The sequence below is a fragment of the Perissodus microlepis genome, chromosome 11 (genome assembly GCF_051167445.1).
Source record: "Perissodus microlepis isolate ML-2025 ecotype Zambia chromosome 11, ASM5116744v1, whole genome shotgun sequence".
Classification (NCBI taxonomy): domain Eukaryota; kingdom Metazoa; phylum Chordata; class Actinopteri; order Cichliformes; family Cichlidae; genus Perissodus; species Perissodus microlepis.
Window position 1 is genome coordinate 36,672,323 of NC_140471.1, and position 16,838 is coordinate 36,689,160.

General features: G+C 44.5%; 2 protein-coding genes across 2 annotated transcripts; both read left to right on the forward strand.

The window, feature by feature from the left end:
- The first annotated feature begins 111 nt into the window (after positions 1-111).
- LOC146378475 (uncharacterized) lies at positions 112-10,273 on the forward strand. Its single transcript, XM_084944601.1, has one exon. The coding sequence runs from the start codon at positions 3,763-3,765 to the stop codon at positions 6,577-6,579; it is 2,817 nt and encodes a 938-aa protein (XP_084800727.1). The 5' UTR covers positions 112-3,762; the 3' UTR covers positions 6,580-10,273.
- A 108-nt stretch (positions 10,274-10,381) lies between these two features.
- LOC146378476 (uncharacterized) lies at positions 10,382-16,209 on the forward strand. Its single transcript, XM_084942669.1, has one exon. The coding sequence runs from the start codon at positions 13,447-13,449 to the stop codon at positions 16,207-16,209; it is 2,763 nt and encodes a 920-aa protein (XP_084798795.1). The 5' UTR covers positions 10,382-13,446.
- The last annotated feature ends 629 nt before the right edge of the window (positions 16,210-16,838 follow it).

Below are 16,838 nucleotides of genomic sequence, written 5' to 3' on the forward strand. Positions count from 1 at the left end.
TTTCAAGATTAGGCTTCAAACTTTCCTTTTTGCTAAAGCATATAGTTAGGGCTGGACCAGGTGACGCTGACGCGTGTTCCTGGTTTCCAAAAGAAATGCTTCCAGTTGCATTATGACTTAAAGATTGTTTATTTCTTACAAACTGAAGACATAACAATGAACTCGTTCCTAAATAAGCATGAAAGTTCACAAAAATTAGCATTTATCCAGAACTACCTGCGCACACGGTCAGAAAACCGCGAGACCCCTAACCTCTCTGTCCATGCTCCTCCCCTTCCCCCTCACACAGGGTTTCATGCTGCTATTGCACTTAAATACTTAAAGTGAGAGGCATCGCTTTCTAGGTTCCAGTCCCAAACAGTGACATATCATTACTTTATGTAAACACAACATACGTTTTCAAATGTATTAATCCTGAAAAGATGAATTATGCAACAAATCTATGAATTATAAAACAAACGTGAACTCAATGGTAAATAAAAATATAAAGCAGACGTCTGGTGCCTACAAGATCCTTCCCAGACGCCTTGATGCCCACTCACATCCTGGGCCTTCTGACCTCAGGAAATCCCATGATAGGGTGGGGCCAGGTTTCACCGTGGGTTCACCTGAAACCTTGGCTGACTGTGTTGTGTAGTCAGTGGTAGGCAGTGAGAGGACTGCCATTCTCACCAGGCTGTTTCTGTCTATCAGCTGTGCCCGCTCTCATTATTAGCTTTGCTATTGATTGTGAAGACCAGGTAAAGCATCCAATCACCTGTGAGGATGGATGGATGTAGAGGAGAGACAGAGAGGCACGCTGAGCCTCTGCTTAACGTCTCTACTTTTTTCTGCTTTCAGTAGAAAATGTTACCGGTGACGTCATCATCATCATCATCACTGTAACCCATTAGTCACATACTGACGGGGAGCTCAGCGCCTGTTTCTCAGCAGTGCGCACAGCGAGCGTCACACCGATGCCTGCGTGCTGCAGTGTGCTGGGGTGGTTTGTGCTCTCCTGCACGTGCTACAGTCAGCTGTCACAGACTTCACCGTCATGGGCAGTTTGTTCTGATGCATCTCTCCTCTGGATACATCTGCAGCTGAGTCCTCCCAAGCTTTTGCACAGTGCTCAGCAATTTCTATCAGAAGAGTCATTTGTTATCGCAACAGCAGATTCTCCTTCAGCCTCCTGTCGTCCATCTGAACGGCCTCGCTGTTGAACGCTTGCCCGAGCTCGCACTGGATCTTGGAGGCAGTAATTCATGCTGAATGTTGCTTTTACTGCACTGTTATTGCAGCGCATTATTAGGTCACCCCGTGGTTGCAGCATCACAAATATTTGCAGCAAATCTGTCCGATAGAATGAAAAATGAAATCCATCTTATTTCCTTCTGTTTTGCTGCTGTTGCAGTGATCACACGGTGAACGGTGTTGCCACGGCAGCCAGCTCGTTGCCCGTGGTGACGGAGAAGTCCACCTTTGCCGGGAGTCAGCGTGGGTCTGTTCTGCTCGACGGCGGCGGTGCCGAGGAAGGAGAGAGCGCTCCTCTATTTATTTTCAGTCTTTAGTTTCATTCGATGGAAACCTTTAGATTTTCTTCTTGTGAGGACTCAGAAAACTTTACTATCCACATGACAGAGCACTCGGTCTCATATCTGATTATGTGTAAGATCAAGAGAAGATCAGCAATGATGGTAAACCTGAAGTCTGCTTTGGATTATTCTCTTTAACAATCAGTTGGCAACATTTTAGTTTTGTGTTTTGAAGGTTTGAGTAATTGCAGCCACCACGAGTACATGAAAAAGGACTCGAGGTCTTTTTAAACCTGTATTTCCATCCTGTGCGAGCGCAGCCGACAAACAGACATCATGAAAACGATTCAACACAAAAGTACCCAGTTCTGAGTTAAACTGTTTTCTATGTGAAAACTGTCGTTTCAGCTGCGTGAGATGGGAGAACATTACAGCCATGCGCTGAGTCGCCTTAGACAACAATGATGCTAAGTTTAGTAAAACAGTTTGCTAGTGTAGCTGCTGACACTAGTCTCATTTCAGTTTGATGGTACAAACGTAACAGGAGTGACATCATTGATATTTCCTAGATACACACAGAACACAGTGACCCTACACTGTTCACTGCATCACTCCATGTTTGCACTGATCACCACCTGCTATCATGTATATATCTACTTAGCACTTTTCATTTTTGGTTTCTTTCAGCGTTGTCTGACAGTATGTTTTGCACTAAGTACCGCAGCAATTTCCTAATGTTGTAAAGCTGCTCAACATTTGGAAATAAAACCCATTCTGATTCTGGACAAAGAAAGCTCAGTGGTGGAATCAAATATGACATTTCAGTCAAAATTCAAGGTATTTATTTCTATTTCGTATCATTTATGAGCCCTGTGTGAAAGCTTTAGTTATATTTAAGGGCAATATCCCAAAAATAAAGTCAGAGATTCGATCCGTGTGCGTTTCAGATGAAATGAAGACAAACTGATGCAGTAAATATTCTCTTATTGATGACAAAACTGTGCAGTATAATTTACTTAAGATGTTGCAGATATGAGAGCATTAAACAGGCTGATGTTTGGAGGCTCTAACAGCAGAGAGATGATACAGAAACATGACATCTTCATAAAATACTGACACACTTTATGAAGGGACAACTTTGTGTTTAAATGAGCTGCACACTTTCCCCACTGAAACCAGCACAATCCCACTGTGATGAAAACAATATTTGAACTAAATATATTCTGGATAAATCAAAGCATTATCAAAGTTGTCTGTGGTTCCCTTATTTTTCCTTGGTTCCCTGTCAGATCCTGCAGGACAAACAGCAGTGAGTGGTTCCTGTATGCAGCTGTTACAGTTTGTGTTGGAGATACTTCTGCAGATACAGGAAGCAAATATAAAAGTGTTTTCAATGTTTTTAGCAGTCCCTCAACTACAGAGAGCTGTCTGCTCTCCTCTGCATCTCTCAGCTGCTGCTGGCTCCTCTTCCTCCTCCTCTTCCTCACACACTGTCCTGGATCTGTCCTGGTGTCTCATCAGGGGTGGAGAGCCTCCGTCTCCTCTCACCTTCTCAGGCTCTTCTGACTCTGGACACCTGCAGAAGGAAATCAACCACAGCAGTCAGCAACAAAAGCAGCAGAAGTTCATCAAATATGTGTGAACTTGCAGGATGAAAACACAGTTTTCTCTTATCATCACAAAGACACACTTTATGTGTTTGAATCAGAGAGAAACAGGACAGGATCCTGCAGAGTGTTGGTCTTTATAACAAAGGTGACAGACTCAGGTTGTTTGATATAAGCCTGACAACAACAGCAGGAGGACTTCTCCATCTACTGTCTGTCTCATTATTAGTGCTTTATACAGGATGAGAGCTCTTTAAGGACAAACTGCAGCACAGCATGCTTGAGTCTGCGTCCTCACCGCAGTTCGCGGGCCAGATATTTGCTCAACCGTCTGCTCGGTGTTTCCTGAACCGTTTAAGTACGTTTGGCTTCACAGCGACAAACAGACGGAGCTTCGGCAGAAACCTGAACGAACTAACGGAGCAAAGAGCGCGTTAAACGCGACCTCACTAACGTCACGTAACTTAGCCGAAGGGTCGCTAAATGTGACTTTAAGACTTTTCATTATGCTAACATTTGTTCCGCGGTATATTTGAAGTGGGATAAAAGCCCAGCGCTTACTTTGAAGACGGTATTTCTGCGCTTCACTTCGGCCGTCCGCCATTTTTCTTCAACCGTTGACTCGCAGTGAATCCTGGGATATGGTGAGGGCGCGGCTTCTATCCGTGTGCTCGTGCGTTCTGTGCGGCGTCACTGGCAGATCAAAGGAATTCGCTTCTGCTTTGATCGTCACAGCCACGTCACAGGCAGGGGAAGCTTTAAATAGCGGCTCTCACACAGAAACATCACTGCTCATCTGTTTGCGAATGTTCAACAGTCGGCGTTCTCCCAAACAAGGAAATTATCCAGCGGTTCTCTCAAACCCAGAAAATCTAGTGTGCGATACAACCATGTCAACACGCAGCGAAAATGAAAATACAGTCGTGGTCACACCAGACCAGATTATGCCACCTATCAACAGGTGCTTCGAAAGGCTCTCTGGAGCTGAGTGGAGCATGATAGAAAGTGGCACATGCGACTCAGGCGTCCGAGCGGTGCTCGCTGATATGATTTGTGAAATCATTCAGATCGCCTCTAGCACAATCCTCAAAAATGCCCTTCCTGTTATTCAGGATGGCATGATGAAGGAAGATCCGGAGCCTTTAGGTGCGGGGAAAATAAGCCCGTCCCTCGGAGACTCCATCTCAGCCTCCATCGCCAGCGCTCTTAACGTCCCGGAACAGCGACATGAGAGCACTGACGAGCTGACACGGATGGTTGAGGAAGAGATCTCCGAAAAGGTCAGCTCAACGGTCAAACTCATTAGAGAAAGCCCCGATCTCCCGCAAGACCCCGCCGTTTATGTCAGCGGCAAATGCAGTAATATTAAAAAGCTGCACCGCATGGTTTGCCACACTGCCTCGTGCCTTAAAAGGCACGCACGTGAGCTGCGCTGCCGGTGCGTGTCGAGCGGCTCTGATTCCGGTACAGAAAGTACGGATTCAAAGATGTCCGTGCAATCAGCAATCACAGAGATTTCTGTGATTCTGTCATCAAGGAGCTCAGATGGAGAGATGACAGATAAAGATGAGGACGAGGAAGAAACTCTAACAGAAAAGGACGAAACAAAACGAGCCGCAGGAAGCCAAAGTTTCCGGGCTGCAACCCCAGTAGAAGTGGTTGCAGCTGACATCGTTAATGAGATCATTGGCAACATGGATGTAAGCAGCGAAGAGCCCTGTGAGAGGTGTCCTGCCTTTAATGCAGGATTAATTACCAACAAGCTGAGAGACTTCTTCTCCAGATGTTTGCAATCCACCTCTCACTCCCGGCTCAAAGCACGCAAACAGCGCTTTTCCATGTTTGCCAGAAAACAATTTGAAACAATGAAAAAAGAGCTGAGAAAAGTAATGGAGGCAAACAGAAAATTTCTTGTTTGTCTGAAAAACATTTGCAAGTGCCCCAAAGGTGACACAGTGCCCTCTGATAAAAGTACGGTTTCCAGCCAAAACACACACCTCCGTTACATACGTTCCTCTCCCGTCGACTTTGACGCGATCAGGTCAGACGTTAATGAGTTATATGAGAAATTAACAAAGAAAGAAAAAGTCTTCATCATCCACAAAACAGTGGAAAACTTTAGAACTGGTGGGGGAACCAGAGATTTCACTGTGGAGTTAACGGCAAAAATGCTTGATCTACTTATGACGGATCGACTGTATCAAGTCCCCGAACCTGTAATGGGTAGATCCCTGTCTGACACCGTCATCTCCAGGACTCCACAACCAGCACATGGATCAAAGCACCCCTTTTCTGCTGAAGTCCTCTATGTGCTCGTAGAAGACGCAGTAGAAAAGTTTGTACAAAAGCTTTTACTCTGGGTGGAGCACGAAGACGAAGATCAACTGATTGAGGACAAAATTTCTGTGGCTGTGGAAGACATCCAGAACATTATTAAAAGAACGAGGACCCCAACAAAGGAAACCAGCACAGATTCAGATGGCAGTGGAAGAGAATCTGTTCCAATACCTGTAACACCAAAATCTGGGAGCATTACCCCAGAAAAATGCTGTCTGGCAGCTGATCAGACACCTGATCAGACACCAAAATCTGGGAGCAGTACCCCAGAAAAATGCTCTCTGGTACCTGATCAGACACCTGATCAGGCGACTGATCAGTCACCAAAATCTGGGAGCATTACCCCAGAAAAATGCTGTCTGGCAGCTGATCAGACACCTGATCAGACAACTGATCAGTCACCAAAATCTGGGAGCAGTACCCCAGAAAAATGCTCTCTGGTACCTGATCAGACACCTGATCAGGCGACTGATCAGGTGTCTGATCAGTCGTCTGATCAATCACCAAAATCTGGGAGCAGTACCCCAGAAAAATGCTGTCTGGTACCTGATCAGTCACCTGATCAGACACCAACATCTGGGAGCATTTCTCCCCAAAAACGCTCTGCCAGTGTTTCAGGCTCACCCAAGGATTCCTCTGACATGTCAGAGATGAGGTCTGTATCAGTGTCATCTTCTGATGCTGAGAAAATGTCCAGTGACCTCGCCGTTATCCTCATGATGAGAGTCATCAGAAAATCAAAACCTGAAACTCAGCACTTTTTTGCCAGGGCAGCATGTACTACAAAAGAACCAGACGCGGTCCTCAAGCGTCTGAGAGATCTGATGCAGCCTGAACTCAGCAGCACAGAGTCTGCCACAAGTCTGATGAATGACAAGAAAAAGTTCATCAAGAAAATGGCCAAATGCCTCATCAAGGAGTTTGGCTCCCCAGACGATGTGTTAAAGGCTGCGATGGCAAAGGATGCGTCTTTTGATGAGGTTCTGATAAAGCATCTAAAAATGCTCCTCGGAGTCATCCCCAGTCCTCCCAAAAAGTCCAAAGTTTCCAGGTTTTTTTCAGCGTTGGGAAAAGCTCTGCGAAAACCCTTTAGGTGGTTCACTAAAGCCAGAGATGATTGAAATGACCATCCTGGCTTTTCCCCGCCGCCCTGCTTCTTTTAACATCTTGAAGCAGAATTTTAGCACCAAATCCAAATTTTAACACCTGTAGTTCACGCCATCTCGTCTCCTTTTTGATTTCCATCCCCCCCCAACCGGTCGCAGCGGATGGCCGCCCCTTCTGAGCCCGGTTCCGTTGGAAGTTTCTTCCTGTTAAAGGGAGTTTTTCTTCCCCACTGTCGCCTCGTGCTTGCTCAGAGGGGGATCATTTGATTGTTGGGGTTCTCTGTAGTACTGTAGGGTTTTGACCTTACAGTACAAACAGGGAGGAGACTTTGTGATTTGGTGCTTGATTATGCCAAATATCTAATTTGGCATAAAATAAAAATTAAAAATAATTAAAAATACATTCCAACTTTGTTTGTGTTTTTCTTCTGTTGTCAAATATGTAGAAAGTGTTGCACGTGTGATTTTAGTCATTTAGCATCAACATGTAGCCAACATGTGTCTGTTTGTGATCATGCTGCATCTGTTTTTGTCTGATTTGTGTCTTACTTTAGTCAATTTACATCTATTTTGTGGCCCAAATGTGTGGATCCTGTGTGACATTGCTCTGTTTTGTGTTAATGCTTCACTTTGGTTGTTGATGTTTGTGCTCATTTTGATTCTAGATGTAGACCTGCCATCTGAAAATTAGCACCTCGCCCACTTGGAGCATTTGTTCTTTCGTCCAGGGGTTAACACATTTTTTCTTTCACTGACTTTCTACAGTAACATGAACACAAGCACAAAGCAGTAAGAGCATCGTCAGTTTCATTGACCTGTAGACCCTTGTGCCCCCGCTCTTTTATTGCCAACATGAATTGATGATGTAAACTTTTCTCACTTAGTAGAACAAATAATTTAAAAGCACTGAGCGAGCTATTGTCTTGTGTAGTTAATGTGTTGTGTAGTGGTTGTTGTGTGTCAGTGAGGGCACTAATGAATGTGACAAAGGCTGCAGTGCAAACACTGTCTCCAGGTGGAAACAGGAGCAGTGATACACCTCCTGCTGTCAGGCCTGCAGCTTTGTCCCTGTGCTGTTCTCCTCTGTCTCGTGGCCACAAACTAATTTTGTTCACTGACACAAATAATTTGTGCGGCATCTTATTGTGACACCTGCTTGTTCTCTCATTGTAGTTTCAGTAGTTTTAAATGTTTGTACAAAAACCTGTGGGATGCACTGACTTTTAGATAAATAGTTGTATATAACTTTATTGTTGTGTGCATAGTTTTTAAAATGTGACAGTTTATATTTGCATTTCAACTTTAGTAAAATTATTCACTAAACATATTTGTGGTTTTTACAGTAAGGCGAATGTAACTATGACTAGGATTTGATGTTTTTGTGTGATTTCAGATCAGCTGTGTTACTACAGTATGTCAGTGAAAAACTCAGTGTAAATTCAGACACGTGAGGTTGAGCTGAATGATACCAAACAAGGCGAGGTAACAAAAGATGTAAGGGTGAAACACAAAGTAGTGAAAAGTGTGCGGTTATGTCGTGCTCCCCAGAGGGTGAACCCAACAAATCATGAAAAATGAGCTTTTTGTTCATGACGGTGCAGATTTCTGACATTTTGTGTAAATTTAAGCAACAATCTGATTTTTTCTAACAAACAAAGTGTGAAGCTTCAGTTAGACTTGTGTTTGTAAATGAACCGCCCCATGTTGTGTAGCTTTACTGGGCTACATATTTATTTATTATACAGGCTACACAGTACATAACATCCAAACTCACACGTGTAACTGAGGTGTTTCATTATGTGGGCTAAAGAAAATAATTCAGTTACACAAACGTGCAGATTTACTGCATGTGAACCATTGTAACCATATGTAACATATGTGTTTAAAAAGGCTTTGATTTGATTTCCATGCCCCCCTAAGAAACTTTCTTAGATCCGCCCCTGGACCTGCTGCCACACAGATCCCACCTCAGGCTCAGCTGTCAGTCTCCTCACGCTGAACCAGCTTTAGTGAAGGTTACAAATGATCTTCTTATGGCCTCTGACAGTGGACTCATCTCTGTGCTTGTCCTGCTAGACCTCAGTGCAGCGTTCGATACTGTCGACCATAATATCCTATTAGAGCGATTAGAACATGCTGTAGGTGTTACAGGTACTGTGCTGCAGTGGTTTGTATCATATCTATCTAATAGACTCCAGTTTGTGCATGTAAATGGAGAGTCCTCTTCACACACTGAGGTTAATTATGGAGTTCCACAGGGTTCAGTGCTAGGACCAATTCTGTTTACATTATACATGCTTCCCTTAGGCAGCATCATTAGAAGACATAGCATACATTTACACTGCTATGCAGATGACACCCAGCTCTATCTGTCCATGAAGCCAGATAACACACACCAATTAGTTAAACTGCAGGAATGTCTTAAAGACATAAAGACCTGGATGGCCGCTAACTTTCTGCTTCTTAATTCAGATCAAACTGAGGTTATTGTACTCGGCCCTGAAAATCTTAGAAATATGGTATCTAAGCAGATTCTTCCTCTGGATGGCATTACCTTGGCCTCCAGTAACGCTGTGAGGAACCTTGGAGTCATGTTTGACCAGGACATGTCCTTCAACGCACATATTAAACAAATATGTAAGACTGCTTTCTTCCATTTGTGCAACATCTCTAAAGTTAGAAATATCCTGTCTCAGAGTGACGCTGAAAAACTAGTTCATGCATTTATTACTTCCAGGCTGGACGACTGTAATTCATTATTATCAGGAAGTCCTAAAAACTCCCTGAAAAGCCTTCAGCTAATCCAAAATGCTGCAGCAAGAGTACTGACAGGGACTAGAAGGAGAGAGCAGATTTCTCCTGTTTTGGCTTCCTGTTAAATCCAGAATTCAAACTCCTGCTCCTCACATACAAGGTCTTAAATAATCAGGCCCCATCTTATCTTAATGACCTTGTAGTACCATATCACCCTATTAGAGCACTTCGCTCTCACTCTGCAGGCCTACTTGTTGTTCCTAGAGTATTTAAAAGTAGAATGGGAGGCAGAGCCTTCAGTTTTCAGGCCCCTCTTCTGTGGAACCAGCTTCCAGTTTGGATTCGGGAGACAGAAACTATCTCTACTTTCAAGATTAGGCTTCAAACTTTCCTTTTTGCTAAAGCATATAGTTAGGGCTGGACCAGGTGACGCTGACGCGTGTTCCTGGTTTCCAAAAGAAATGCTTCCAGTTGCATTATGACTTAAAGATTGTTTATTTCTTACAAACTGAAGACATAACAATGAACTCGTTCCTAAATAAGCATGAAAGTTCACAAAAATTAGCATTTATCCAGAACTACCTGCGCACACGGTCAGAAAACCGCGAGACCCCTAACCTCTCTGTCCATGCTCCTCCCCTTCCCCCTCACACAGGGTTTCATGCTGCTATTGCACTTAAATACTTAAAGTGAGAGGCATCGCTTTCTAGGTTCCAGTCCCAAACAGTGACATATCATTACTTTATGTAAACACAACATACGTTTTCAAATGTATTAATCCTGAAAAGATGAATTATGCAACAAATCTATGAATTATAAAACAAACGTGAACTCAATGGTAAATAAAAATATAAAGCAGACGTCTGGTGCCTACAAGATCCTTCCCAGACGCCTTGATGCCCACTCACATCCTGGGCCTTCTGACCTCAGGAAATCCCATGATAGGGTGGGGCCAGGTTTCACCGTGGGTTCACCTGAAACCTTGGCTGACTGTGTTGTGTAGTCAGTGGTAGGCAGTGAGAGGACTGCCATTCTCACCAGGCTGTTTCTGTCTATCAGCTGTGCCCGCTCTCATTATTAGCTTTGCTATTGATTGTGAAGACCAGGTAAAGCATCCAATCACCTGTGAGGATGGATGGATGTAGAGGAGAGACAGAGAGGCACGCTGAGCCTCTGCTTAACGTCTCTACTTTTTTCTGCTTTCAGTAGAAAATGTTACCGGTGACGTCATCATCATCATCATCACTGTAACCCATTAGTCACATACTGACGGGGAGCTCAGCGCCTGTTTCTCAGCAGTGCGCACAGCGAGCGTCACACCGATGCCTGCGTGCTGCAGTGTGCTGGGGTGGTTTGTGCTCTCCTGCACGTGCTACAGTCAGCTGTCACAGACTTCACCGTCATGGGCAGTTTGTTCTGATGCATCTCTCCTCTGGATACATCTGCAGCTGAGTCCTCCCAAGCTTTTGCACAGTGCTCAGCAATTTCTATCAGAAGAGTCATTTGTTATCGCAACAGCAGATTCTCCTTCAGCCTCCTGTCGTCCATCTGAACGGCCTCGCTGTTGAACGCTTGCCCGAGCTCGCACTGGATCTTGGAGGCAGTAATTCATGCTGAATGTTGCTTTTACTGCACTGTTATTGCAGCGCATTATTAGGTCACCCCGTGGTTGCAGCATCACAAATATTTGCAGCAAATCTGTCCGATAGAATGAAAAATGAAATCCATCTTATTTCCTTCTGTTTTGCTGCTGTTGCAGTGATCACACGGTGAACGGTGTTGCCACGGCAGCCAGCTCGTTGCCCGTGGTGACGGAGAAGTCCACCTTTGCCGGGAGTCAGCGTGGGTCTGTTCTGCTCGACGGCGGCGGTGCCGAGGAAGGAGAGAGCGCTCCTCTATTTATTTTCAGTCTTTAGTTTCATTCGATGGAAACCTTTAGATTTTCTTCTTGTGAGGACTCAGAAAACTTTACTATCCACATGACAGAGCACTCGGTCTCATATCTGATTATGTGTAAGATCAAGAGAAGATCAGCAATGATGGTAAACCTGAAGTCTGCTTTGGATTATTCTCTTTAACAATCAGTTGGCAACATTTTAGTTTTGTGTTTTGAAGGTTTGAGTAATTGCAGCCACCACGAGTACATGAAAAAGGACTCGAGGTCTTTTTAAACCTGTATTTCCATCCTGTGCGAGCGCAGCCGACAAACAGACATCATGAAAACGATTCAACACAAAAGTACCCAGTTCTGAGTTAAACTGTTTTCTATGTGAAAACTGTCGTTTCAGCTGCGTGAGATGGGAGAACATTACAGCCATGCGCTGAGTCGCCTTAGACAACAATGATGCTAAGTTTAGTAAAACAGTTTGCTAGTGTAGCTGCTGACACTAGTCTCATTTCAGTTTGATGGTACAAACGTAACAGGAGTGACATCATTGATATTTCCTAGATACACACAGAACACAGTGACCCTACACTGTTCACTGCATCACTCCATGTTTGCACTGATCACCACCTGCTATCATGTATATATCTACTTAGCACTTTTCATTTTTGGTTTCTTTCAGCGTTGTCTGACAGTATGTTTTGCACTAAGTACCGCAGCAATTTCCTAATGTTGTAAAGCTGCTCAACATTTGGAAATAAAACCCATTCTGATTCTGGACAAAGAAAGCTCAGTGGTGGAATCAAATATGACATTTCAGTCAAAATTCAAGGTATTTATTTCTATTTCGTATCATTTATGAGCCCTGTGTGAAAGCTTTAGTTATATTTAAGGGCAATATCCCAAAAATAAAGTCAGAGATTCGATCCGTGTGCGTTTCAGATGAAATGAAGACAAACTGATGCAGTAAATATTCTCTTATTGATGACAAAACTGTGCAGTATAATTTACTTAAGATGTTGCAGATATGAGAGCATTAAACAGGCTGATGTTTGGAGGCTCTAACAGCAGAGAGATGATACAGAAACATGACATCTTTATAAAATACTGACACACTTTATGAAGGGACAACTTTGTGTTTAAATGAGCTGCACACTTTCCCCACTGAAACCAGCACAATCCCACTGTGATGAAAACAATATTTGAACTAAATATATTCTGGATAAATCAAAGCATTATCAAAGTTGTCTGTGGTTCCCTTATTTTTCCTTGGTTCCCTGTCAGATCCTGCAGGACAAACAGCAGTGAGTGGTTCCTGTATGCAGCTGTTACAGTTTGTGTTGGAGATACTTCTGCAGATACAGGAAGCAAATATAAAAGTGTTTTCAATGTTTTTAGCAGTCCCTCAACTACAGAGAGCTGTCTGCTCTCCTCTGCATCTCTCAGCTGCTGCTGGCTCCTCTTCCTCCTCCTCTTCCTCACACACTGTCCTGGATCTGTCCTGGTGTCTCATCAGGGGTGGAGAGCCTCCGTCTCCTCTCACCTTCTCAGGCTCTTCTGACTCTGGACACCTGCAGAAGGAAATCAACCACAGCAGTCAGCAACAAAAGCAGCAGAAGTTCATCAAATATGTGTGAACTTGCAGGATGAAAACACAGTTTTCTCTTATCATCACAAAGACACACTTTATGTGTTTGAATCAGAGAGAAACAGGACAGGATCCTGCAGAGTGTTGGTCTTTATAACAAAGGTGACAGACTCAGGTTGTTTGATATAAGCCTGACAACAACAGCAGGAGGACTTCTCCATCTACTGTCTGTCTCATTATTAGTGCTTTATACAGGATGAGAGCTCTTTAAGGACAAACTGCAGCACAGCATGCTTGAGTCTGCGTCCTCACCGCAGTTCGCGGGCCAGATATTTGCTCAACCGTCTGCTCGGTGTTTCCTGAACCGTTTAAGTACGTTTGGCTTCACAGCGACAAACAGACGGAGCTTCGGCAGAAACCTGAACGAACTAACGGAGCAAAGAGCGCGTTAAACGCGACCTCACTAACGTCACGTAACTTAGCCGAAGGGTCGCTAAATGTGACTTTAAGACTTTTCATTATGCTAACATTTGTTCCGCGGTATATTTGAAGTGGGATAAAAGCCCAGCGCTTACTTTGAAGACGGTATTTCTGCGCTTCACTTCGGCCGTCCGCCATTTTTCTTCAACCGTTGACTCGCAGTGAATCCTGGGATATGGTGAGGGCGCGGCTTCTATCCGTGTGCTCGTGCGTTCTGTGCGGCGTCACTGGCAGATCAAAGGAATTCGCTTCTGCTTTGATCGTCACAGCCACGTCACAGGCAGGGGAAGCTTTAAATAGCGGCTCTCACACAGAAACATCACTGCTCATCTGTTTGCGAATGTTCAACAGTCGGCGTTCTCCCAAACAAGGAAATTATCCAGCGGTTCTCTCAAACCCAGAAAATCTAGTGTGCGATACAACCATGTCAACACGCAGCGAAAATGAAAATACAGTCGTGGTCACACCAGACCAGATTATGCCACCTATCAACAGGTGCTTCGAAAGGCTCTCTGGAGCTGAGTGGAGCATGATAGAAAGTGGCACATGCGACTCAGGCGTCCGAGCGGTGCTCGCTGATATGATTTGTGAAATCATTCAGATCGCCTCTAGCACAATCCTCAAAAATGCCCTTCCTGTTATTCAGGATGGCATGATGAAGGAAGATCCGGAGCCTTTAGGTGCGGGGAAAATAAGCCCGTCCCTCGGAGACTCCATCTCAGCCTCCATCGCCAGCGCTCTTAACGTCCCGGAACAGCGACATGAGAGCACTGACGAGCTGACACGGATGGTTGAGGAAGAGATCTCCGAAAAGGTCAGCTCAACGGTCAAACTCATTAGAGAAAGCCCCGATCTCCCGCAAGACCCCGCCGTTTATGTCAGCGGCAAATGCAGTAATATTAAAAAGCTGCACCGCATGGTTTGCCACACTGCCTCGTGCCTTAAAAGGCACGCACGTGAGCTGCGCTGCCGGTGCGTGTCGAGCGGCTCTGATTCCGGTACAGAAAGTACGGATTCAAAGATGTCCGTGCAATCAGCAATCACAGAGATTTCTGTGATTCTGTCATCAAGGAGCTCAGATGGAGAGATGACAGATAAAGATGAGGACGAGGAAGAAACTCTAACAGAAAAGGACGAAACAAAACGAGCCGCAGGAAGCCAAAGTTTCCGGGCTGCAACCCCAGTAGAAGTGGTTGCAGCTGACATCGTTAATGAGATCATTGGCAACATGGATGTAAGCAGCGAAGAGCCCTGTGAGAGGTGTCCTGCCTTTAATGCAGGATTAATTACCAACAAGCTGAGAGACTTCTTCTCCAGATGTTTGCAATCCACCTCTCACTCCCGGCTCAAAGCACGCAAACAGCGCTTTTCCATGTTTGCCAGAAAACAATTTGAAACAATGAAAAAAGAGCTGAGAAAAGTAATGGAGGCAAACAGAAAATTTCTTGTTTGTCTGAAAAACATTTGCAAGTGCCCCAAAGGTGACACAGTGCCCTCTGATAAAAGTACGGTTTCCAGCCAAAACACACACCTCCGTTACATACGTTCCTCTCCCGTCGACTTTGACGCGATCAGGTCAGACGTTAATGAGTTATATGAGAAATTAACAAAGAAAGAAAAAGTCTTCATCATCCACAAAACAGTGGAAAACTTTAGAACTGGTGGGGGAACCAGAGATTTCACTGTGGAGTTAACGGCAAAAATGTTTGATCTACTTATGACGGATCGACTGTATCAAGTCCCCGAACCTGTAATGGGTAGATCCCTGTCTGACACCGTCATCTCCAGGACTCCACAACCAGCACATGGATCAAAGCACCCCTTTTCTGCTGAAGTCCTCTATGTGCTCGTAGAAGACGCAGTAGAAAAGTTTGTACAAAAGCTTTTACTCTGGGTGGAGCACGAAGACGAAGATCAACTGATTGAGGACAAAATTTCTGTGGCTGTGGAAGACATCCAGAACATTATTAAAAGAACGAGGACCCCAACAAAGGAAACCAGCACTGATTCAGATGGCAGTGGAAGAGAATCTGTTCCAATACCTGTAACACCAAAATCTGGGAGCATTACCCCAGAAAAATGCTGTCTGGCAGCTGATCAGACACCTGATCAGACACCAAAATCTGGGAGCATTACCCCAGAAAAATGCTGTCTGGCAGCTGATCAGACACCTGATCAGACGACTGATCAGGTGTCTGATCAGTCGTCTGATCAGTCACCAAAGTCTGGGAGCAGTACCCCAGAAAAATGCTGTCTGGTACCTGATCAGACACCTGATCAGTCGCCTGATCAGGTGTCTGATCAGTCGTCTGATCAGTCACCAAAGTCTGGGAGCAGTACCCCAGAAAAATGCTCTCTGGTACCTGATCAGTCACCTGATCAGACACCAACATCTGGGAGCATTTCTCCCCAAAAACGCTCTGCCAGTGTTTCAGGCTCACCCAAGGATTCCTCTGACATGTCAGAGATGAGGTCTGGATCAGTGTCATCTTCTGATGCTGAGAAAATGTCCAGTGACCTCGCCGTTATCCTCATGATGAGAGTCATCAGAAAATCAAAACCTGAAACTCAGCACTTTTTTGCCAGGGCAGCATGTACTACAAAAGAACCAGACGCGGTCCTCAAGCGTCTGAGAGATCTGATGCAGCCTGAACTCAGCAGCACAGAGTCTGCCACAAGTCTGATGAATGACAAGAAAAAGTTCATCAAGAAAATGGCCAAATGCCTCATCAAGGAGTTTGGCTCCCCAGACGATGTGTTAAAGGCTGCGATGGCAAAGGATGCGTCTTTTGATGAGGTTCTGATAAAGCATCTAAAAATGCTCCTCGGAGTCATCCCCAGTCCTCCCAAAAAGTCCAAAGTTTCCAGGTTTTTTTCAGCGTTGGGAAAAGCTCTGCGAAAACCCTTTAGGTGGTTCACTAAAGCCAGAGATGATTGAAATGACCATCCTGGCTTTTCCCCGCCGCCCTGCTTCTTTTAACATCTTGAAGCAGAATTTTAGCACCAAATCCAAATTTTAACAACTGTAGTTCACGCCATCTCGTCTCCTTTTTGATTTCCATCCCCCCCAACCGGTCGCAGCGGATGGCCGCCCCTTCTGAGCCCGGTTCCGTTGGAAGTTTCTTCCTGTTAAAGGGAGTTTTTCTTCCCCACTGTCGCCTCGTGCTTGCTCAGAGGGGGATCATTTGATTGTTGGGGTTCTCTGTAGTACTGTAGGGTTTTGACCTTACAGTACAAACAGGGAGGAGACTTTGTGATTTGGTGCTTGATTATGCCAAATATCTAATTTGGCATAAAATAAAAATTAAAAATAATTAAAAATACATTCCAACTTTGTTTGTGTTTTTCTTCTGTTGTCAAATATGTAGAAAGTGTTGCACGTGTGATTTTAGTCATTTAGCATCAACATGTAGCCAACATGTGTCTGTTTGTGATCATGCTGCATCTGTTTTTGTCTGATTTGTGTCTTACTTTAGTCAATTTACATCTATTTTGTGGCCCAAATGTGTGGATCCTGTGTGACATTGCTCTGTTTTGTCTTAATGCTTCACTTTGGTTGTTGATGTT

Coding starts and splice junctions, on each gene's coding strand:
- LOC146378476 (XM_084942669.1), top strand. CDS start 13,447: ATGGTGAGGGCGCGGCTTCTATCCGTGTGCTCGTGCGTTCTGTGCGGC.
- LOC146378475 (XM_084944601.1), top strand. CDS start 3,763: ATGGTGAGGGCGCGGCTTCTATCCGTGTGCTCGTGCGTTCTGTGCGGC.